At 54.1% G+C, this 20,643-nt stretch overlaps 9 protein-coding genes across 9 annotated transcripts; 2 read left to right on the top strand and 7 right to left on the bottom strand.

The window, feature by feature from the left end:
• Positions 1-562: 562 nt before the first annotated feature.
• Positions 563-1,468, bottom strand: K460DRAFT_168667 (uncharacterized protein). Its single transcript, XM_040926936.1, has one exon. The coding sequence runs from the start codon at positions 1,187-1,189 to the stop codon at positions 719-721; it is 471 nt and encodes a 156-aa protein (XP_040784072.1). The 5' UTR covers positions 1,190-1,468; the 3' UTR covers positions 563-718.
• K460DRAFT_419563 (uncharacterized protein) lies at positions 1,275-3,037 on the top strand (the record flags this gene model as incomplete). The annotated part of the gene is made up of 3 exons (XM_040938023.1): positions 1,275-1,292; positions 1,350-1,416; positions 1,470-3,037. 3 exons carry the CDS (start codon positions 1,275-1,277, stop codon positions 2,885-2,887), a joined length of 1,503 nt encoding a protein of 500 aa, XP_040784071.1. The 3' UTR covers positions 2,888-3,037.
• Positions 3,038-3,388: 351 nt separating this feature from the next.
• K460DRAFT_397724 (uncharacterized protein) lies at positions 3,389-5,278 on the bottom strand (the record flags this gene model as incomplete). The annotated part of the gene is made up of 2 exons (XM_040936177.1): positions 3,389-5,098; positions 5,255-5,278. 2 exons carry the CDS (start codon positions 5,276-5,278, stop codon positions 3,389-3,391), a joined length of 1,734 nt encoding a protein of 577 aa, XP_040784070.1.
• Positions 5,279-5,737: 459 nt separating this feature from the next.
• On the bottom strand, positions 5,738-7,513 carry K460DRAFT_291948 (succinic semialdehyde dehydrogenase; the record flags this gene model as incomplete). Its single annotated transcript, XM_040929322.1, has 4 exons — positions 5,738-6,758; positions 6,805-7,174; positions 7,222-7,309; positions 7,385-7,513. The coding sequence occupies 4 exons, from the start codon at positions 7,511-7,513 to the stop codon at positions 5,738-5,740; spliced, it is 1,608 nt and encodes a 535-aa protein (XP_040784069.1).
• A 390-nt stretch (positions 7,514-7,903) lies between these two features.
• On the bottom strand, positions 7,904-8,546 carry K460DRAFT_369534 (uncharacterized protein). Its single transcript, XM_040933979.1, has 2 exons — positions 8,265-8,546; positions 7,904-8,186 (listed from the first exon to the last, which is right to left on the bottom strand). Exons 1-2 carry the CDS (start codon positions 8,495-8,497, stop codon positions 8,111-8,113), a joined length of 309 nt encoding a protein of 102 aa, XP_040784068.1. The 5' UTR covers positions 8,498-8,546; the 3' UTR covers positions 7,904-8,110.
• A 272-nt stretch (positions 8,547-8,818) lies between these two features.
• Positions 8,819-12,049, top strand: K460DRAFT_344346 (isoleucyl-tRNA synthetase-like protein; the record flags this gene model as incomplete). The annotated part of the gene is made up of 2 exons (XM_040931251.1): positions 8,819-8,986; positions 9,068-12,049. The coding sequence occupies exons 1-2, from the start codon at positions 8,831-8,833 to the stop codon at positions 12,047-12,049; spliced, it is 3,138 nt and encodes a 1,045-aa protein (XP_040784067.1). The 5' UTR covers positions 8,819-8,830.
• Positions 12,050-13,116: 1,067 nt separating this feature from the next.
• On the bottom strand, positions 13,117-16,283 carry K460DRAFT_291968 (HD-domain/PDEase-like protein; the record flags this gene model as incomplete). Its single annotated transcript, XM_040929324.1, has 6 exons — positions 13,117-13,598; positions 13,662-14,475; positions 14,531-15,123; positions 15,176-15,342; positions 15,389-16,034; positions 16,085-16,283. 6 exons carry the CDS (start codon positions 16,281-16,283, stop codon positions 13,117-13,119), a joined length of 2,901 nt encoding a protein of 966 aa, XP_040784066.1.
• A 167-nt stretch (positions 16,284-16,450) lies between these two features.
• Positions 16,451-17,687, bottom strand: K460DRAFT_168532 (uncharacterized protein). The gene has a single exon (XM_040926934.1). The coding sequence runs from the start codon at positions 17,380-17,382 to the stop codon at positions 16,618-16,620; it is 765 nt and encodes a 254-aa protein (XP_040784065.1). The 5' UTR covers positions 17,383-17,687; the 3' UTR covers positions 16,451-16,617.
• A 768-nt stretch (positions 17,688-18,455) lies between these two features.
• K460DRAFT_168562 (uncharacterized protein) lies at positions 18,456-20,203 on the bottom strand. Its single transcript, XM_040926935.1, has 4 exons — positions 19,892-20,203; positions 19,708-19,837; positions 19,202-19,652; positions 18,456-19,139 (listed from the first exon to the last, which is right to left on the bottom strand). Exons 1-4 carry the CDS (start codon positions 19,972-19,974, stop codon positions 18,607-18,609), a joined length of 1,197 nt encoding a protein of 398 aa, XP_040784064.1. The 5' UTR covers positions 19,975-20,203; the 3' UTR covers positions 18,456-18,606.
• Positions 20,204-20,643: the final 440 nt, after the last annotated feature.

The following is a 20,643-nucleotide window of genomic DNA, read 5'->3' as shown; positions in this document are numbered from 1 at the left end:
CGACTCAGGGGGCCCGTTATCTGATGTGTGCTAATTGGACCGCTATATGGTGCGACAGTCGCGGGCTGCGCACATGCTCCCGTCTCAGCACGAGGTGAGGAGGCCGTCCGTATCGATACGCTCGCGCTCGAAGACGGTGTGGTCTTCTAGAGCTTCGGTTGTAGTCGCTGCTACTGATGTTACTGATGTAGGCGACCCATCTTTGCCATGGTCTCTGCTAGTCAGCCTCAGCAGCCATTTATCTCCATCAGCCGTTCGCTTGTGTCAGCAATATAACACGATGCCGCAAGGACTGGGGAGCTCCAGATGCGTCCCGCGATGGCGCGTTTTAGATACAACCCTGCGTACGCGAACGAGGTCCACGAGTCGGCAACGGGCGTGGTGTCGGCCACGGCATCCAGTTTGAGACACGTCCTTCTGTGTCTGCATGCATGCATCTCGCCTCGTTCGGTCCAGGCGGTGCGGCCGCTGCGAGTATTACGATGGACGTCTGCAGCACTTGGATGCTTTCCGTAAACCGTTCGCAATGGCGCGCCCTCAGACTGGCGCGTTTTGAGGAGAGGGTGGATCGGAGCGTGAGAACGACGAGTCACAGCGAAATGACAAGAGGATCCTAAGATTAGATTAAGGTACGCATGGCATGGTACGAACCAAACCATTGTCGTGGGACCGCTGCCCAGTCCCAAAGCCGTTGCCAGAGAAGGCCCTCGGCAGTTAATCAATATGAGGCGGATCCAGATAGCGATCGGCAACCGAGATGCGTGGAAGCTCTCGGGAAGTCGTTGGTACTATCGCTGGTGTGCGATGCGAAATTGGAGCGAAGCTGAGCTCGATTTGCTCGGTTGACCCGAGCCGTCCACCTGTATGACGTCCACTGTGAAGGAGAACGGACGCGGCGGGCGAACCAAATACAGAAGGTTCGAAGGGTGCTCCACAGCCTCTCCCTCCACGTACCACGCCATCCTCTTCCGAATACTGATGTTGAATCGTGAGAAGCACAACGGCCTCGTCCAAGGGGAGGGAGCGTCGGTGGTTGCTCATGCTGGACGAGAAGGCACACATGCCAGCCTACGAGGGAACTGCAACACGCAGAGGCGCCCGTGGTGGCTCCTGCGCTGCTCCCCTGTGAACTGCTACTGAACGCACGACACCTCCAGGCCCTCGAGCAATCTCGCACATGTCTCAACATCGGCTATACTTCATCCGCAATCCGCAGGATCCGAACGTGCAGCACGTTTCGCAAAGTGCTCTAGGTGGCTAGTCTCTGCGCTCATATGGCTTCCTCGCACCAAGTTCGTTGGAGCTGTGCACATGGATTCGCTCAGACGTTATGCTCAATGCCAATTTAGGGTATTCCTACACTGCCAAGCAGCCTTCACGTTGCGGAGATATCCAGACACCCTCAAAGCAGTACTTGTACGTCGTCTCGTTAGTCTTCATCGAGGCACAATGGGAGTAACGCAACACAGACCGCCTACCACGGATTCAGGGTACCGCAGAAGAAGCGAAGCATGTCCAGCCCCGTACGCCTGTAACACCAGACCAGAGATGGCGTCGACCCAATCGGATACTGGATAGCCACAACACTGACATTGTTGCGGACCGCTCTATTACTCTACTACGACCTTCAGATGCCCCAACGCTGCCACCTGCTTCGCCTTCCAGCATAGCAAACACCCGCATTCGTCGTTCCCAACATGGCTTGACGCTTCTACAGTCCCCTGCTCGCGCGGGACATACTGCGCGTATGAGGCAGATATTCGAAGACGCTGGCCATGAATGCCGCACGACGCGACATGATCAGGGTGGATTATACCCACAGCTACCAAATATATCCAGGAAGGCCTCGCCACCACTATTCCACAACGGATCAGTCCAACGAGCAGCGCCATGTGTTTCGCCAGATCGCCCACCGGCATTTTCGTGCCCCTTAACGGGTGTACCTCTAGTCGTACCTCAACCGCAACAGTCACAGGCCAATCTTTCGAGTATGTCTGAGAGAACCTCGGGGTCGTGGTCGGATGATTCTGGCTACTTCGTCGCAAACTCACGGGGCCAAGCGTTAACCCCCTCTATTTCACCCGAGGATCGAATCTACGATTGGCTTCTGAGGGTCTCCAGGGTTGGATCGAATGCGACCGAAGATGCAATTGTAGATCACAGTGACGAAGATCGCGGAAGCCATCATGCAACGCAGGCCTCAATTGATGTACAAGAGTTCACCACTAAGCCCGAAAAAATAGATACAGAAAGGCCTGCTCAACACCCGGGCCAGCACCTTCAAGGGTATCAGCTGTTTGTATATAACCAGACGAAGAGCCTTGACCCGTTCATTGGCGACGACAATGATAGCGGTACTTGTCTGCCGCTCGGCTCAAGACGAAACCAAGAGCCCTTGTGCCTTCGATCTTCTCGCAATGTCCCACAAGCACAAGTTACTGATTTCTATAAGCGACGCGACTTCAACTGGTCAAGAGCTTCACCCCTCGATAGCGATGTAGACAGACCTGCTTTAAGCACCTTGTCTCACATTCCGCCACTTCATGACAACCAAAACAACCGAAGCACTCCGTCTGCACTTCGAACCTTGCAAGACGATGATCTCGAGCTCAGCCCACTCAGTCCAGATGTCTGCATCGAACGCGGGCCTTCTCGATACCACGCTAACCGTAAGCTACTCAACCGTGGCCATACTTCAACCCCTTCTAAAGAACGATCCTATATTGATGATCAGTCTGCCGCACAGCTCAAGGAGAACGTCAACCTGAGGGACGACAAGCTTCCAGACTGCGGCAGTCCACTCGCAACACGCAGTGCTCGTGCAGGCACTAAATTCCAGCGCTCTCAATACAACACGCTCACTTTCAACATCAATAAACATAACTAATGAGCATGCTGCGACAAGTTCACCTTAAAATAGCCTTCAGAGTTGGCGAGGCACGCGAGGATCAGGAAGATATTGCTGCAAGCCACTAGAGGGGATGAGAGGCCCCACCCTGTTATGCGCGTATTTTCCGTAGTCAAAGATAATATCCGCTAAACCAACATGTTCATTATGCGCACCTTCATCTCAAAGTGAACCCCTTATATAATCCAACCATACGCAAAAACTCAGCGCATCTCATGCTATTAAATCTTTTTCGCTCCACCTCTCTGCTCCAAGCTCAACAGTCCTCTTCAATCTCCCGCGCGCAACTATCTCTTGTTTCAAATAGCACATGGATCGCATACACGCGTAAACGCATATAGACAGATAAAATAGTATTAGAGAATTAATACTAACGAATACGTGCCGATACCTAAGATGTTGAAAGCCCTCCTCCAACTACACATCCAACGGGAAAGGGAAAAATACCTACACTGAAAAGCGTGTGCTTGTAAATCCAAGTCAGGGGCAGTGCCTCTTTGCCTCGCTCTCTGCGGTAAGCCTTTCAGCATCGCTCTCAAACTCCTCGCGTTTCCGACGGCGTGAGGGCCCTTGGACGTTGACTTCGGCTAGTATACTACCATTTGCGGTTTGCGTTGGGCCGTCGTGGCTATCGCTTCGGGGTAGATTCGTATCGGCTGATGGTAGTGCAGTGTGATTCTCGTCGTCACCAAGACCCAGCATCGCAGCGTCGATATCGTCTTCGAGGTCAAACTCGCCATCTTCGTCCCCGCTGGGGGCCTGCTGCTGTTGCTGCTCCACTTGTTCTTCTTCCACATCAGGTGCATTCTCGCTGGTAAATTGAGCTTTGATCAGCCTCTCCAACTCGTCCTCGTCGACCTCATCAGCCTCGTCTTCCCCGCTGTCAAAAAGGTCAAACATGGCGTTCTTGTAGAAACTAGTATCCTCCCATGACGTTCCCTCTGGACTCGCATGTCGTCCTCGCGTGTAGGTCACAGATTTCCTCCGGAAGCTGGACGACGGGCGCGTGGCGAGTTCGCTAACGTCTGCTGCGAAGGTTACATGTTTGCGTTGCTTCGGGGGGGTGTGGGCTGGTGATGAGGGCGATGGAGGAGGGGCAGGCGACGGGACGTATTCTGATGATGACTGTGCGGAAGAAACACTTGGGTGTGAAGAGCAGGGCGAGGGTGGAAGAATCGGGGTGTTGCTCGTGGGGGACAGAATGACCGTGTCTTCTCTCTCCCCAGTCAACTGTGGGGGTTGCTCGTGGGGATGTTGCGTGAGAGGGAGAACTTTCTCCTCGCATTGCCCTGGGCTTTTCAACAAAGGTCCTTCATCGGATGACGCTGGACAGTAAGGTGGCGAACAGAGAAGCTCCGCACCCTCAGAGGTTGCTCGCTCCCTTGTTCCAGATGCGCGAGTCCGAGAATTTATTCCCCTATCCGCAGGCACGAAGTCATCGTCCCATCCCTCCGCTAGAAACGGACTCCGTGTTGCAATTTCAAGTGCCATTGTACAGCTCTTAGCTTCCTTGACCACGTCCGGAGTAGCAAATCCCAGCCGCTCGTGTTGTTCCTCCCATTCGCGTTCCCGCACCGCAAACTTGCTATACATGAAGACCAAGTTCGACCACCGGTTCTTCTCCGCATGCCATATCTTCTTCACACAATTGTATAATTTAGAGCGTGAGAAGTTTTCCGACAGCCGCCCGTGAGGCCCACCGAGGCATCGCCAGAGGCAAGCTATCCGTAGGAGAGAAGCAACGCATTCGCGTATGATGCACACGGGACAAACTTGGGCCGTGCCAGCTGGGTTGCCTGGATGGATTGAATGGCCGCAGATATTCGCTACGGTTAGCACCGGCATGTCTGTCTCTGTGCCTTCCCCTGTTCTTCCCCCCTCTCCATCTCCAATCTGTCGATCATTCGTGTAGAGTTCTAGCTTGATCCGGTTCATAAAGGCCTTGAAGTGCTCGGGGTGGGGTAAATTTCCAATCGCCGTGTCGAACACTGAGTTGCGGATAAGAACGTATCTCTCTGCCGAATCGTAGAAGCGAACTTGATCGGGGTCGCTAATCGTGGCTTGCCATTCAATGTACCGTGGGTAAAGATGTCGACCGAAGAGGATATTCGCTGCTTGTGCGGAGGTAAGAGAAGCGCAGTGCGTGGAATCCAAGAAAATTGAGGTACTCGATATCATATCAACTTGACTCTAGCGATGGGTGAGTTGAGGTAGCTTAGAGGTTCTTTTACTTGACGGGAGCGTTTGTAAAGCGTGGAATTGGCGTGGGCTACCTCTTTCACTCGCCCTGAGATCGGCGACGAAGTCTGCTTTAGTCGAAGGCTACCCGCAGCCTCTCACTCGTACTTCGTTCCCTAGCGGACGAGGCATGACGTGCAAGGCGAGCCGAAATCGGGTGAATAGCCTTCTTTAAGGATGTGGAGGGTATACAGCTCACTGATGTGGTCCTAATGCGTGGTGCACACTGTTGCACTTGCTGCAGGTCAGGGTCGTGCTTTCAGACTCTTGCTATAGAAAAAGTAGTGGGCAGATGGTGTGCACAGATCCAGAGCTATTAGCAACCTATTCCAAAGATTGATCAGTATCAAAGTAAAGGACTGGTGAGAAGACGTAGTACCCTTAGAATTGGTGTGAGATTCCCTTCCTGTACATGTGTCAAGAAGTAGTCTCGCGAACGAAGATAGATCAGGAGGCTTTAACATACCTTGATCGCGCGAGTACAGACGCATTCTTGTGTCTCCAAATAAACACGCACATCACAGACACCCGTTTTATGCTGATAGCGAAACGTCACGGACCCTCTCGATTTATTACACTTCAATTCCTCGTCTACGCTGCACCCTGCAACGGCTGCCCGTTCCCGCCCACAGTAACCATCTTCGTAACAACGTACTCGTCAATACCCATCATACTCCCCTCCCTGCCGAATCCGCTCTCTTTTACCCCTCCAAACGGCGCCGCTGCGTCCGATATGAGTCCCGTATTGACACCCACCATCCCCACCTCTAGCGCTTCAGCTACTCTATACACTCTTTGGACATCCTTGCTGAAAAAGTATCCCGCGAGGCCGACGTCCGCAGCGTTGGCAAGCTTAACGACATCAGCTTCAGTGTCAAACTTGAACAGTCCGGCGACGGGCCCGAAAGTTTCCTCACTGAAGAGCTGCATATCGGAAGTCATATCGCGGATGACAGTGGGCTGGTAGAAGTTCTCTCCAAGATTAGGTAGCTTTTGTCCGCCGATGAGGACTTTGCCTCCGTGTTTGACCGCGTCTTGAACATGGGAGTCAACCTTATGAACGGCGCGGTCATGAATGAGGGGACCGTGTGTTACGCCTTCGCCCCAGCCGCCTCCTACCTTGAATTGCTTGACTTTCTCTGTAAATTTGGTAGCGAAGTCATCGTAGACGCCAGATTGAACGTAGATCCTGTTGGCACAGACGCAGGTTTGGCCTGACGACCGGAACTTTGCAGCGATGGCTCCAGTTACTGCAAGATCGAGATCTGCATCATCGAAGACGATAAAGGGGGCGTTTCCACCAAGTTCGAAAGAGAGCTTCTTAAGTGTATCTGCTGACTGCTTCATCAAGAGCTTTCCTACGGGCGTAGAGCCGGTAAACGACACCTTTTTGACCGTCTTGCTGGTGGTGATGGTTTCGCCAACTTCTGGTGTATTCTTGAGTGCTGTGACGAAGTTGAGGACGCCCTTGGGGATGCCTGCTCGATGCGCAAGCTCAGCAAGGGCTGCTGCTGTGAAAGGTGTCTCGCCGGGAGATTTTGCGACTACTGTGCAGCCGGCTGCGAGGGCTGGTCCAATCTTTCTGGTAATCATTGCTGCTGGGAAGTTCCACCTACTTTGGTCAGTCTCCTCTCGCACACGGCGAAATGTCCACTCACGGTGTAATCAACCCACAAACCCCCACGGGCTCCTTGGTCGTGAAAACCCTATTGCCCGCTACCGTCGCCGGAATCGTTGCGCCATACAACCTTGGGGCCTCTTCTGCGAACCACTCGCAGAAACTCGCCGCGTAGTTGACCTCTCCCTTCGCATCGGCGAACGGTTTGCCATTCTCCCAGGTTATCAGTTTCGCCAGATCATCCGCATTGTCCATTATCAATTGATACCATTTGCGCAGCAGGCGCGAGCGCTCGCGACCGGTGAGTTTACGGAAAGATGGTAGGGCAGCAGCGGCAGCAGCGATGGCAGCTTCGGTGTCGGCACGGTCCATTTCGGGCATTGTGCCGATGAGGGTGCCTGTTGCTGGGTCTGGAGAGAGTCAGGTTGAGCTCCTAGAAGAGGCAAGATAGGAGTACCATGGACCTCGAAGGTCTTGCCAGATTTTGCACCTATCCATTCTCCATTGATATATGTTTGGTCCTTGAGGAGGGACTTGTCGGTGAGCTGGGTAGATGGTTAGCGGTGGGCCCTTTCGTCCCAGAGGCCCCGGGGCTGTCTGGTAGAAGAGGAAGAACGCACAGGGGGAATCGAGTGACCCGAACTTGCGTATCCTCGTGAAACAATCCATGGTAGCGGTCGTGCCTGGACGCAACTTCTACAAGCTCGTTGTCGCGCAAGAGATCGGGTGGCTGTCGCAAAGGAGCGCATGGTGGCGAGTGTGGGTATCAATTGTCTACTGGTCAAGACACTCCCACTATAGCTATTTTGTGGGTGTAGAGAAATTGGTGTGGCCTTCTACACGCTCAAATTGTTCGACGCTCGCAGCAGATGATGTTTGGCGATAGCAGCTGGAGACGCGAGCCTATGACGTCTGAGCGGAAGTTGCGGGGCTCGGCTTTACTCGGAATTTAGCAGCTGAAGCAAGGTAACACTGGAATCGACGACGAAGAGAGTAGAGAAGACCAGAATGAAGATTTCGAAGATGTCACATGGCGGAATATAGGATCTGAGCAGCTTCTATTGCCGCCTTCTTTGCGACGGAAAGGCGGATTTCACCGCGTCTAGGGCGTTTAGAGCCTTGCCAGATATCACTATCTGCCTGTGCTTTTTGGGGACCGGAGCAGTAACATGATATGTTGCAATAATGAAAAACGTATCCCTAAACTCCTCCCTTTGAGAGCAGACATATCCTCAAACTCCAGCCTTGGAAGAACCATAATCCTAAACACCAGCTTTAAGAGGAAATATAACCCTAAACGCCAGCCTTGAGAGGCGATTGACTTCCTGCTTCTTTGTCCCACTCCATTACCACCCCAGATCCAGCCAATACCCCCAGCTCCCCTTATTCTTGTATTGCTGCGTAAAGAATCCAGCAGTTGAACTGCGCACCTGATTAGCGCTTGATCTCGTTGAACCTACCAGCCGTCCAAACCAAGCAGTTTGCCGTGGAGGTACTTACCCTTTCGCCTGCTCCTTGTCCTTCGCCTTCTGCCAGTCCTTCCATCTATCCTTGTCGCTCAAGCTCGCATCGTGCGATCTGTCCTTGCCGTGCTCTTCAGTTTGCGGCCGGAACTTGTCGCGCCAAGACTTTTTCACTGGTTTGGTTGATTCTGTATTCGTGGGCGGTGGAGAGGAAGACTTCTTAGTCGAGTCTGAGGAAGAGGTTGCTTTGGCAGAAGTTGATTCAGCCATTGTGCGTTGATTGCTGTGCTCTTGTAGGAAGTAGAGGGCTGTATTACTTTCAATGCGACTTTTGAAGATTAGCAACACGTATATTAGCCTTGATCCTCTACATCAACCATAAGGCGGCTTAGAGCTCACATTGCCCCCGAGCTCGATGGCTCAGCCTACACTGCCCCGAGCTCGATGGCTTAGCCTACACTTCACGAGGCGGAGTAACTCCAGCTTTGGCGATTGCGACCAATCTCCGAACATCACCGAACCATCGCCATGTTGAAGCTCCAAAAATTGTTGGAAGCCACAACATACTCCCAATCCGCCCATTAGCCCGCCCATGATGCTATTATGCTAGCCCCGACGCGTATCCTCCGCGCATCATGGTCGTCTACGCTTAGACTGCCCAAATCTGCGTTTCCACCTCGCCCTCTGGCCGCCTCGAACGCCGAATACCTCCGCCGATGTACCGATGACCTCTATGCATGGCAGCAGAGTCCCGAGCGTGTCTTACACGAGGCACACCGAGATAAAGAATGGGATTGGGATCTAGGCATTCCCAAACAAGCAATTGGAGAGTTGCGAAAGCCGACGGAGAGATTCGCATTACATGATGGGCCGCCGTATGCGAACGGGCCGCTGCACATTGGCCATGCGCTGAACAAGATCACCAAGGATATCATTTGTAGATTCCAGGTTGGGCAGGGCAAGAAAGTGAGCTACATCCCCGGCTGGGACTGCCATGGCTTGCCCATTGAGATCAAGGCGCTGCAGGCGCAGAAGAAGGATGCTGCGCACACGGATGCCGTGAGCGTACGGGAAGCGGCGCGTGAGCTAGCGACTCGGACGGTGGAAGAGCAAAAGCGCGGGTTCAAGGAGTGGGCTGTCATGGGCGACTGGGATAATGCGTACAAGACTATGGAAAGAGGGTTTGAGATTAGGCAGCTGGAAGTGTTTAAGAGCATGTTTGAAAAGGGCTTGATCTATAGGCAGAATAAGCCGGTGTATTGGAGTCCGAGTTCGAGGACGGCGCTGGCGGAGGCCGAGTTGGAGTACGACGAAGGGCATAAGAGTCTGGCGGCCTTTGTGAGGTTTCCGGCGCACGTCTCAGAGGAGTTGAAGAGTGGGGCGCTGAAGGGCGTAGAGGGCGAGATTAATGTGGTTATCTGGACTACGACGCCTTGGACACTGCCTGCGAACAAGGCTATCGCGGTGCATCGCGATATGGAGTACTGCGTTGTTCGAGACGACGAGGAAGCCGGCGAGTTGACTCTCGTTGCGGCTTCGCGCGTGGCAGAGTATGAGAAGGTACTTGAGCGTAAACTTGACGTCGTCTTATCTGGACTGCAAGGAGCAAATCTTGCCGGACAGCTCCAATACGAGAATCCTTTCCAGAAGGCGAATGGACTTCAGCCAGTCATACACGCGGATTTCGTCACGGACGCTTCTGGCACCGGCTTGGTTCATATGGCTCCTGGTCATGGTATGGACGACTATAACGTCTGCGGCGCTCTCAACATCCCAGCATTTGCCCCTGTAGATGACGCCGGCGCCTTTACAAAGGACGCCTTCCCTGAACAGCCTGAGCTGCTTGAAGGCTTGCTCGTCGCTGACGTCAAGAAGTCGGGGTCGAATGCTGTGTGCAATCATCTCGAGAAACTAGGTCTGCTCCGTGGCAAACAGAACTACTGCCACAAGTACCCCATCGACTGGAGAACCAAGCAGCCTGTCATCATCAGAGCTACCGAGCAGTGGTTCGCGAACGTGGAGAGTATCAAGGATGCTTCGATGAAAGCGATTGCCAACGTCAAATTCATCCCAGAGACTGGTCGATCAAGATTAGAAAGCTTCATCCAAGGGCGAAGTCAATGGTGCATCTCGCGGCAGCGCGCTTGGGGTGTACCTATCCCTGCCCTGTACAAGGTCAACGGCGATGAGCTTGAGGCGACTATGAACTCTGAAGTCATTCAACATGTCATCGATGTGATCAAAGAACGCGGCATCGATGCTTGGTGGACAGATGCTCAAGATGATCCGACATGGAAGCCTAAGCATCTCACCGGTACCTACGTGCGCGGTAGAGATACTATGGATGTGTGGTTTGACAGTGGTACCAGCTGGACACTCCTCCCACCGCAGAAGGACCGGCCTGTTGCAGATGTCTACTTCGAAGGCACCGATCAGCATCGAGGCTGGTTCCAGTCCTCTCTCCTTACGCATGTCGCTACCCAGCCGTACGCTACTGAGCCTGTCAAAGCACCGTACAAGACACTCATCACACACGGCTTCACCATGGACTCGGAGGGCCGCAAAATGAGCAAATCACTCGGTAACGTCATCTCTCCGTCCCAAATCATGTCCGGCGAACTTCTCCCTCCCATCAAGAGGAAGAAACAGAAAGGCAAAAACGCGAAGAAAGAGCAAACTGACACCGCTGGTCCCGCATACGACGCCATGGGCTCTGACGCCCTCCGCCTCTGGGCCGCAAGCAGCGACTACACCCGCGACGTGACCATCGGCCAACCCGTTCTCCATTCCGTCAACCAAGCACTGCACAAATACCGCGTTACGTTCAAATGGCTCCTCGGCATTTTCTCTCTACCCACGTGTCCGCCGCCATTCAAGTCGTTCAATGACCTGGAAACCGAGGAACCAGATCCACATGACTTTTACGAACTAACGGATCGACTGGCAGTGTACAAGCTCGTGCAGGTTAGCGCAAAAGTACACGGGCACTACGCAGAGTACGAGTTCTTCAAGGGCGTAAACACGCTCAACAAGTTCATCTCCAACGACCTCTCAGCATTCTATTTCGAGACCCTAAAAGACCGCATCTACACGGGCGACAAGGCAGATTGCGAGACCCTGCAACGCGCCCTCGGCCTCGTCTTCTACGAACTCCTGCAGATGCTCGCGCCCATTACGCCACTGCTCGTCGAAGAAGTATGGGCCCACGTCCCGCCCGCGCTGCGCGAACACAGCGTCCACCCCGCCCGCGCAGTCTGGCGGCCCCTCAACGTGCCGTCGTACGCTGCCATGGCTGAACTCGAGGGCACGAGCCAGATGCTCTCTGACCTCAACACCGCCGTAAAAGCAGCGCAGGAACGCCTCCGCGCCGACAAGAAAATCGGCTCCAGCCTTGAAACGGCCGTCACGCTGTACCTGGCCCACTCCGCTGCTGAAGAACACTTCACCTGTGACTTCTCGTCATGCCTGCACCCAGATACATACTCTGCGGGGGACATCCCGTCTATCCTGTCTTCCGTCCTCGTCGTCAGCGACGTCAATCTGCGCATGCTCGCCGCGAACTCACGCTCCGCCGTCTTCCCCACAGAGGACCCGGAGGACATGAAGAAGCGCTGGGCCTGGTGCGAGGAGGAGGTTTTGCAGGTGGGCGAAAACAGCGCACTGCAAGGTGCGCGCGTTCTGGTGCATCCGCCCGCCAAGGACAAGTGTCCGCGGTGCTGGCGCTTTGTCAGGGAGGAGAAGGAGGAGTTGTGTGCGCGGTGTGAGACAGTGGTTGGGGAGGAAGACGCTGTATTGTTGGAGGAGGGTAAGGAGGGGATGTGAAAAAGGTAAATGTAATTGTAAACACAACGAAATAAGTGTAACTGTATTATTGTTGTTCCTGGGCTGGAGGATGGCCTTGTTTCTTGTAACCCTACTCTGTACACATAGCATCGTCCTCTTCTCCCAATGGTTATACACTCGGATCTTGTTAAAACCTCGCCAATCTACTCACCACGTTGGATACACCGAGTCCAGATACCAAGACGATACAATCATTACAAGAAATTTCATTAATCACTAAGCGGCGCATTCCGATCCTACACTAGGATAAAAGCCAACCGCGTCCTGTCCTACATAATGGGAGGCGGCGAAACAAGCCACAGCGCTCGTAAAAAAGCCCCAACAGGCCCATATGCCATGGCGCTCTGGAGATCTCATGCACGCCTGCCTGCGCCTGCCCTGGTCCCAGCTCACCCACTGTCTTGTAGGAGTTCCTGCTCCCTCCCTCCCTCCTTGTTCTTCCACGAGACGAGACGACAATACATAAAGCCCGTACAATCAGAGGCGCTCTCTTTTAGAACGCATACAAACGGAACGAAGTAAATACGAAACAACTATCCCTCCCTATGTGGGGGCCTAAAGGCACACAACCAAGTACGAAATGCAGATAGTGCGTCTCGAGACGACTGCGTAGAAAAATATTCCTTTGCTCATAGTGTTAAACCCGAAAAGAGCTATGGCAGAAGCACGATAAATTGGAAGCGAAGACAAAGGAAAATATGAGCCAGAAAAAGGAAGAAATGCATCATTGCTTGAGGAAGGGAGAAAAAACGGTGCCCACGCTCAAGCGCATTTTGGCGCAAAGAGAACCCGAAGGCTGACCGGAATGGGACCCAAGTAGTAGATACAGTAGTTGGAGCTTTTTTCATATTGCACCCGTGATGTCATGCGTGAGACGTCTCGTATCCTAGAAGATGCCTGGTGGCAAGGAAACCCAACAGCAAGTGCTGTAGAACCCCATATAGCTTTTGCATGGGTATGCTGAGAACGAAGGAAATCCGTAGAATCGGATGCGGCGTCGGTCATTACGAGAAGTTAGGAGATGGTCAATAAAAGACTGTATTGCTTCAGTCGTCGCTGTTCAGTGAACGCCCAGGGTCACTAGTCTGCGGGGTTCGAAGTTGAGAGGAGCTGCCATAGCTAGAAAGCTGCTTGTCATGCTCCTTATGGCTGCCACTAGGTTTTCGTTTGAAGAAATTCTTAATCTTGCCTGACGTGGTCTTTCTGCCGGGACTAGTAGAGGTAGGTGATGTGGTAGTTGAATCCGTGTTTGAGGGGAAAGTGTCGAGCATACCCTCCTTATGGGAAGCCCGGCCATCTGCGTCGCCATTTCTGACATCCCGCGTCCCGCGTCGAGAACTCATTTGTCGCCACCAACTAGAATTGCGAGACGCATCTGATCGTGTGGCATTGCTGTCGCCACTCATTTTGTTGTTGTCCCACTGTGGCATTTTCGAGCCATCGAAGTTGCCGTTGGTAGGATGGGAGAGATCGACCTGGGAAGAATGACTCTGCGACGATGGTTGCGGTACTGGATAGAGATTGACGACTAAATTAGCAGTTAGTTTGATCCATCATGAGACTGACGCGTCTTATGAACATTGGTGCTTACCATGACTACGTCTGGCTTGAGAAGGAGCCGTGACAGGTCTGCCAAGGTCCTTGTCCTTCTTTTTGGTAGATGAGCTCGTTAGCGTGTCTTTGCGATCCCCTCTTGAGCGATCCTCAGGGCATGGGGACGATACTATTGGGGTCGAGTCAGACGCGTTTGGGGTGTGCGTGACAAGAATCGCTGTCAAACTAGGATCCCCACTTCCTCGTCTTGACGAACTCTGATTCTCGCGCGACACCAAAGCTCGTTGTCCCGGTACACCAGTAGCCGAAGACCGCCGCGAGCCTTTATCAACAACTATCGATGTTCGCTGTGACCCGGACAAGGCAGTCTGCGATGAACCAGTAGAACCGCGGCGATCGGCTTCCCCTGGAGAGGTGGTTGGAGTTGGTTTCTGAACGGTCGGTAATGCGGGGACACTCGCACCCGGCTTCGCTGGACCTCTAGAATGCGGGCTTGGGGTCGGGTCAACAGAGTAGCTTGGAGCCAATACGCCAAGAGTCAAATCGGGTCTCTTTCTGTTCTTCTGGCGTTCCTCGTCGATCTTCTTCTCCCAGACCGCCTTGTTGGCCAAAATCTCGTCTACGGCAAAGCGCATTGCCGGTAGGATATCGGTAACGGCTTCAAAAAGTGGTCGGGCGAAGATGTTCATAAAGCCGATCTGAGACTCCCCGAGCTTGATAATGTCGTCCCGAACAGGGGGGCCGCCAAAGAGGCACGATGGCATTTGCAATTCTTCTTCCATGAGCCCTTGATTACTGAATTCGTCCGTGAGAATGTTAGCCCATTGAGCAGCGGTCTCGAATTTTCTCGCCTAGATGGAGTTAGCATACTGCATGTCGCATTTGAATAAAGGGGTGAGGACGTACAACGTTGCAAATGTCGGCGCATTTGATGAGAAGACCACATGTCAAGTCTTTTTGCTCTTCCTGCACCTTGACACTCCAGGCATCAAGAACGCCATTTTCGTGAGCCACCTTTTGCTGCAAGCTTCCCAAGTCACTCATGTACTTGAAGTGAAGGCCCATGTCGGTCGCAAGGATGTTGTTGATCATCAGCTTCCGCATCGCGGCGTCGGCGAAGGCTGCGGGCCAATATCGGCGTAGGATTTGTGAATACGCGGCGCAATGGAACGATTCAAGTACGGAGCGATCGTTGTAGAGTTGGGCTAACGGTGCGTTTAGCGCGACTAAGAAAGCGTTGTTAACACCCGGATGGCCGACATCGTGTCCAATGGCGGAAATGAGCAGTGTGAGTGCGTCAAAAGGCTTGAGGAGCTCGGCTATTGGGGATTTTGGAGTCGACGTGGAGGTACTGTTCGACGGATACGGAGGCAACGTGCCGATTCGGACCAAGAAATGGAAGAGGGCTTGTAGAACATCGACGACATGGCGGAAATTGTGATACTTGACGAACTCGTTGTACGCTGTACGGCTAGCCAAGAGGAACACGATCAATTCATCTGAGGACTGCGTTAACAAATCTTGGCACGTGTAGTCAGGAGATGTACTTACCTTCGGTCATGGCCCACTTTTCCAACTCTGGCATCTGTAGCGCATGTCTGAGCATGACCAGGGCGCCATAGACGAGCTCGTCGTCGGTACAGTCGTGCGCGGAAAAAGCCCAGGTGCCTACCCGTTCCTCCACAACAGCTCTTCGGTCATCATCGAGGTCGAAGTCCCTAATTATGTCAGCAGGATTTCCTAGACTTGCGATTTTTTACATACCTTGGCTCGAGCGATTCTCCAACCGTTTCCGGGTTACATATGCCAGTCATCAGGTTGGACACCATAGCCTCACGCAGATAGGCATAGGGTTTCGTATCGTCGACGCCGACCCAAGACAACTTCCGATTCCTCTTAGTGGTCAGAAAGCTTGCTTCTTCGCGCGTCCACTCTTTCTGTAACCGGTACGCATGTATTATTAAACCGCGTATACGCTCCTTGGACAGTGGACTTGCGAGGACGTCAACGGCACCGGCATCCAGGTAGCGAGTCAAGCGAAGCGTGTCTGTGAGTGGATGCGACGGGTGGAGGCCGGGTGAAGAAAGCGTCGTCGAAAAGGCATCGTGATCGAGCCCTGTCAACATGACGACGGGAACGACGAGTTTTGAGAAGTTTCTTGACGAGATCTCCGAGGAGATGTGCGTAAGCAGCTGCATGGCATATATGTCATCGGGCTCGGTTGTGTCTGTCCGTCTCAAGAGCGAAGAGGTGGGCGAAGGCGTGCGAGGCTCACGGGACAGTCGTTTTAACCGCTGCTCTTGGTCGTATGGAATGTCTATTATGACAAAGGTAGGTACGTTGGCTTTTGTGGATTCGAGAATACTGGCAATCTTGGATAGACATGATCTGCCAGAGCCGCAGATATGTACTGGACTACCTGTGAGCAACGCATCTAGGCATCGTGTGCACCTGACTTACCTTCGTTGCACATGGACAATATCGCCTCCACGTTGTCAGTTACCTCTGGGGGTGACGTCTTGCCCAAAACAAAATAGCTCTGCCCTGCATTCTGTGTGCCCGTCCTTGCAACTAGCGACTTGGACAAGGTTTCTTTCCGTACATGCTCGTCGTTGGCCCGCCGGTCAATGTAGATGACATTGCACGCGCCATGTTCCATCGTCTCCGCCTGTGCTGCGGCGACCAGACAGCAGTGGTCTCGGGCGCAGAGGGGAGGGTTTTCGTGTAGGTGTTGTCGCAGAACGGGAAGGAAGCCAAGGTTGCGATGCGCGGTCTGAGGGGGGTCGAGGTGGTTGCGAGGCCAAGTGACGAGCGTCGTCGTCGCAGTTCAATCTATGACCAGATTGCAGGTTCCAACTGCAACGAGATGGTGGTGCAGGGGCGCTGCAGAACAAAGCAGAAGCGTGGGAGCGTGGGGGAGGTACAGCGATGGGAGGCGGGAGTGGGCGCGTTAGTGTGCGATGCAATGTGAAACGGCGACGTCAAAGGCAGGTCTAGGAATCGCAGCGATGCGGCGGCAATGGCACACAATGTCTGAGGCTGTTTACAAGGAATGCGGGAGGCGCGAACGGCGAAAGCGACAGCCAGACAGGTAAGGCGGGTAGCGACGTTTGGAGGAAGGTGCGATGGCGGGAGGGCACAGGACGGCAGCTGCGTCTCAATGCGAACGAGAGCGACGACAGCAGCAGCAGCGCAACGGCTTTGCAGCGGTCGTCGATGGCGCTGCAGGGTGTTTGAGATGCAGACCGACTGGCCACGGAGCACAGCAGTGAGTGAATGAGCGAGCGAGCGGGTGCGGAGAGGCAGGTCGCAGACGCAGGGGTGGGTCGTTCGTTGGAGACGTGAGCGTCAGTGTCGCAAGCAGCGCACTCGCAGAATCGGCCGCACTGCGAGCAGCATCGGGCGCACTCAGGTTGTCGATGGAGAGGGTGATGTCGGGGACCAAGGCTGTCGAGAGAGAGAGAGAGAGAGAGGGTATGTAGTGTGTAGTGTGTAGGTAGTGTGGTGTGGAGGAACGATGCACAAAGGCCGTAGGCTGGCATGATTGGACTACTCGAGACGAAAAGAGCGATAGCGCCCCCTCTGCCTCCCCACTCGAAAACCTCAGTGTGCATCGAAGCCTTCTGGAAGCTTTTCTCTGTGCGCGCCTCACTCATTGGCGGGGCCGGTGACGGGGCGCCCAGTGCTGCCGTCCGTCTATCTAATGCGGCTGCGCTGCTCAACGCAGGAGGCCGCTGTCTGGCTGGCGGCATCAACATGTCAGGTTCGTCGCCGTCTGAAGTCGCATCGGCTGTCTAGTAGACTACAAGCTCCCCCGTCCATGGGCGTCTGGCTGCCAGACCCAAGAGAGAGCCGCTTGCCAGCCTGCAGCACCGGGTCTTGAGTCATGAAACGCATCGTCAAGATTACCCATGTAGTCGCAAGCCAGCGGCCGTTGTCGTCCACACGCCCTTTGCAGTTGTTGCCACCAGCATCGTCATCCTCCCGACCCAACCTTGAGACAGCTCATCATCCTTCACCCTCCCCGGATCCCACTATTCGCCAAACGCAGCGGGGCACGCTCCCCTGTTTCGATTCGATCCGCTTGCGGCGTGCAAAGATCGCCCAACGCGATACCGATGACGAGAGCGAGAGAGTCGGATGGATAGCCTGCTTCAACGCAAAGGCTAGTTGGTATCAACACACCCGACGAGAGAGGGCTACCCTTCACCAGCGACGCCCTGCCCTGAGCCTCGGGCAGGCCGCACACCAACACGTAAGCAGAAAATGGCCCCTGCGCGCCCGCACCCCACTATCTACTGCAAGTAGCAAAGAGAAGCCCGACGCGAAAAGCTTACCTAGGCAAGGCCCGCATGCTTTGCCCACTATTCATTCACGTCGCGCCCTGCTAGATAGTGCCGCCTCGCTAGCTTGCTTGCGCGATACGGCACCGCTTCCCCCCCTCGACAGGGCTGCTGATCGCTGTGCCATGGTCAGCTGAAATCCGGGGCTCACCACCACTATGGGCAAGGAGCTGCAGAGCCAGCCTCCACGAACGCTTGTCCCGCTGTTCTGTCGCACATCCTCCCGCTTCCAGCGCAACCGCCGACATTCTGCCAGCGAACAGGATGATTTTATGAGACCAAGGTTTCGACAGGGGACTGCAGGGTGCGATTTGATGTGCGGTTTTATATTGCGCATCCACACGTTTGGGTCAACATGTCACTTGAATGCCAGTTGCTCTCAGCTCAGCCAGCACAACATAGGTGCGACCATGACTCGCTTTTTGCTCAACAGAATCCAGTCGAAGTGAGTTGAGGGTCATCAATAACATGTAAGAGGATTTTCCAAAGCGCCTACGCCCTAGTTGAGCTATCGCTGGTTCTGTGAAAGTACTTTGAGTGCGGATCAATAATATGTACTTCAAACTGTAGCCAGTTAGTCTCCCCATCCAAGAGCCATATGAAACACTCAACTCCCGTTCGTAGTCAATACCCCACGGTCTAAATACCATGATACATGCTACTATTCGCCGCATTTCCATATCCCCTCTGCTCACGTCCATTCCCCACCCCATCCCCATCACTCACTCCCTGCACACCAAGCCCCTGGCCATACCCATCTCTCCCTCCTCTTTCCGCCTGCAAATTCTGCTGCGCCATCCAACTCTGCACCGCATCATTACCCTCTACACTCCTCGGACTCTGCTCTTCAAAACGCGTCTGTGGCGTCAAAGGGCTCGGCTGCGCGAACTGCTTCTGCTGTCCCTTGGGCGACTCCAACGGCGTGTCGAGCTCGGATCGAATCGCCGTGTCCCCCGACAACTCCGAGGCCTCGCGGCGGTGCCGTCCCGCGGGCTTCAGCGCGAACGGGACGGGTGAAGGCCGTCCGATGGGCAGTTCCTGCGGCTCCGGGGGGTATGCTTGTTGCTGTTGCTGCGTGTAGGCATACGACGTGCCGTATTGCCCGTATTGCGATGGCACCTGCGGGTAGAACCCTGCCTCTGGGTTTGGCGACGAGTATCCTGGGGGCGCTGCTATGATATGTCAGTACACTGACTGGTCAAAGAATGCCCTGCAGTAAATTTGAGAGACGTACCATCAGGTGGCCGAGGAACTGCTTTGTCCTTCTCCGCCGTCCTTGCAGGGAGGTCGGATAGTCTTCGCACTACGGTATCCGCATGCCCTTTTCTCGACTTCTTCGCGTGGCAGCAGTAGTATAGTACAAGTCCGATGATGAGCGCTAGACCAAACGCACCGCCAGCTGCTCCGCCCGCTATGGCTCCAACGTGTTGTTTGCCCTCAGGAGTCGGAAACGAAGTAGGTGGAACTACGCTCGTTATAGCTGGAGTCGACATTATTGATGCTGAAGCCGTCGATGTCCTGGTCGCACTAGCCAACGTCGTCCCTCCAGAGGCATGATATGCGCTCCGCAGGTCCTCTCTATTCAAGATCGCGGGCTCGAGATCTCCATCCGGACAGCCGCTCTGACTACATGCATTGGTTTTACAGCACCCCCAGAACGTGGCTCCTGCTGTACAGGTATAGAACTATCCCAGTGTCAGCGTACTAGCAAACTTAAAGACGTATACTGTGAAGACGGACTTTGCTCCCTGTTCCACATGTAGCATCTGGAAAGTCCCCGTAAGATGTTGGGTTGAAGGCACCAGGGTACAGATTTCCCTGTGCGCAGGTGATGTCGCATGGATCTCTGGCGCAGCAGCCTACGAAATATCTGGGCGAGGGTTTAACGGACGTCTAACTTGGGTTGTGCGGTGACTGGACTTACGTGCCGTGACCGCACGCCCACCACGTTCCGCCCGAGGGGCATGAAGGTGCGAAATCTTGACGTTTGAACGGCGTGTATGACATGGTGATAGCTGGTTTATCGTCTAGTGAGCTATCGCCGGTTCTGTCGAGGTACTTCTGGTCTCGTCTATTGAGTAAGTAGTGATTAGAAGATAGATATTAGCGACGACGAAGTTCCAGGGTCGTCAAGTCAAACGCGATTCGAACCGTCTGTCAGAACGTGTTGATACTAAGCTGGGCTGAAGTGAGTAATCGAGCAGCAACGCCACATGTCCAGTCTGAGTAGGCTGAGCGCAAGAAAAAAGCATGCAAGCAATGAAGCCATAAGGCGCGGCTAGTTTCTCACTTCTCGCCTTCGACTGGTAACACGAAGATGACCCTACAGCTGTTCGCCGCACCCTGACATACCTCGTGGTGTCAGATTCGCGGGGCCGCGCCGACATGGCGTACGTCGAGTGCTTGCGTTGGGGCCGCGCGAGTACCTAGCCCGCCATCAGACCACGAGGCTGAGAAGCCTACCGACTATTCTCGAGTGTGCCGACACATTGCAGTTTGAAACATAAGGGCGGAGTAGGCTAAGACTTCAGATGATGTTGGATGTTCGCCGCATTGGGAAGCTGATCTGCATGTCGTGGCGGAGCACTGCGTGCTGCGGGGGCTATTCCTGGGCACTCTCCTGGCGTGCATGTTGGATTCATTGTCCCCATTGAGCTAGTGTGTCATTGCCTGAAT

This window comes from Cucurbitaria berberidis (genome assembly GCF_010015615.1).
Source record: "Cucurbitaria berberidis CBS 394.84 unplaced genomic scaffold K460scaffold_5, whole genome shotgun sequence".
NCBI classification, from domain to species: domain Eukaryota; kingdom Fungi; phylum Ascomycota; class Dothideomycetes; order Pleosporales; family Cucurbitariaceae; genus Cucurbitaria; species Cucurbitaria berberidis.
This window is presented reverse-complemented; position numbering and strand designations above follow the sequence as displayed.

Coding starts and splice junctions, on each gene's coding strand:
- K460DRAFT_369534 (XM_040933979.1), bottom strand. CDS start 8,497: ATGGCTGAATCAACTTCTGCCAAAGCAACCTCTTCCTCAGACTCGACT. Junction 8,187..8,264: donor GACAAGGAGCAGGCGAAAGG/GTAAGTACCTCC, acceptor TCAGGTGCGCAG/TTCAACTGCTGGATTCTTTA.
- K460DRAFT_168562 (XM_040926935.1), bottom strand. CDS start 19,974: ATGTCATACACGCCGTTCAAACGTCAAGATTTCGCACCTTCATGCCCC. Junction 19,838..19,891: donor TGGGCGTGCGGTCACGGCAC/GTAAGTCCAGTC, acceptor ACCCTCGCCCAG/ATATTTCGTAGGCTGCTGCG. Junction 19,140..19,201: donor AGTTCCTCGGCCACCTGATG/GTACGTCTCTCA, acceptor GACATATCATAG/CAGCGCCCCCAGGATACTCG.
- K460DRAFT_168667 (XM_040926936.1), bottom strand. CDS start 1,189: ATGTTGAGACATGTGCGAGATTGCTCGAGGGCCTGGAGGTGTCGTGCG.
- K460DRAFT_168532 (XM_040926934.1), bottom strand. CDS start 17,382: ATGTTGATGCCGCCAGCCAGACAGCGGCCTCCTGCGTTGAGCAGCGCA.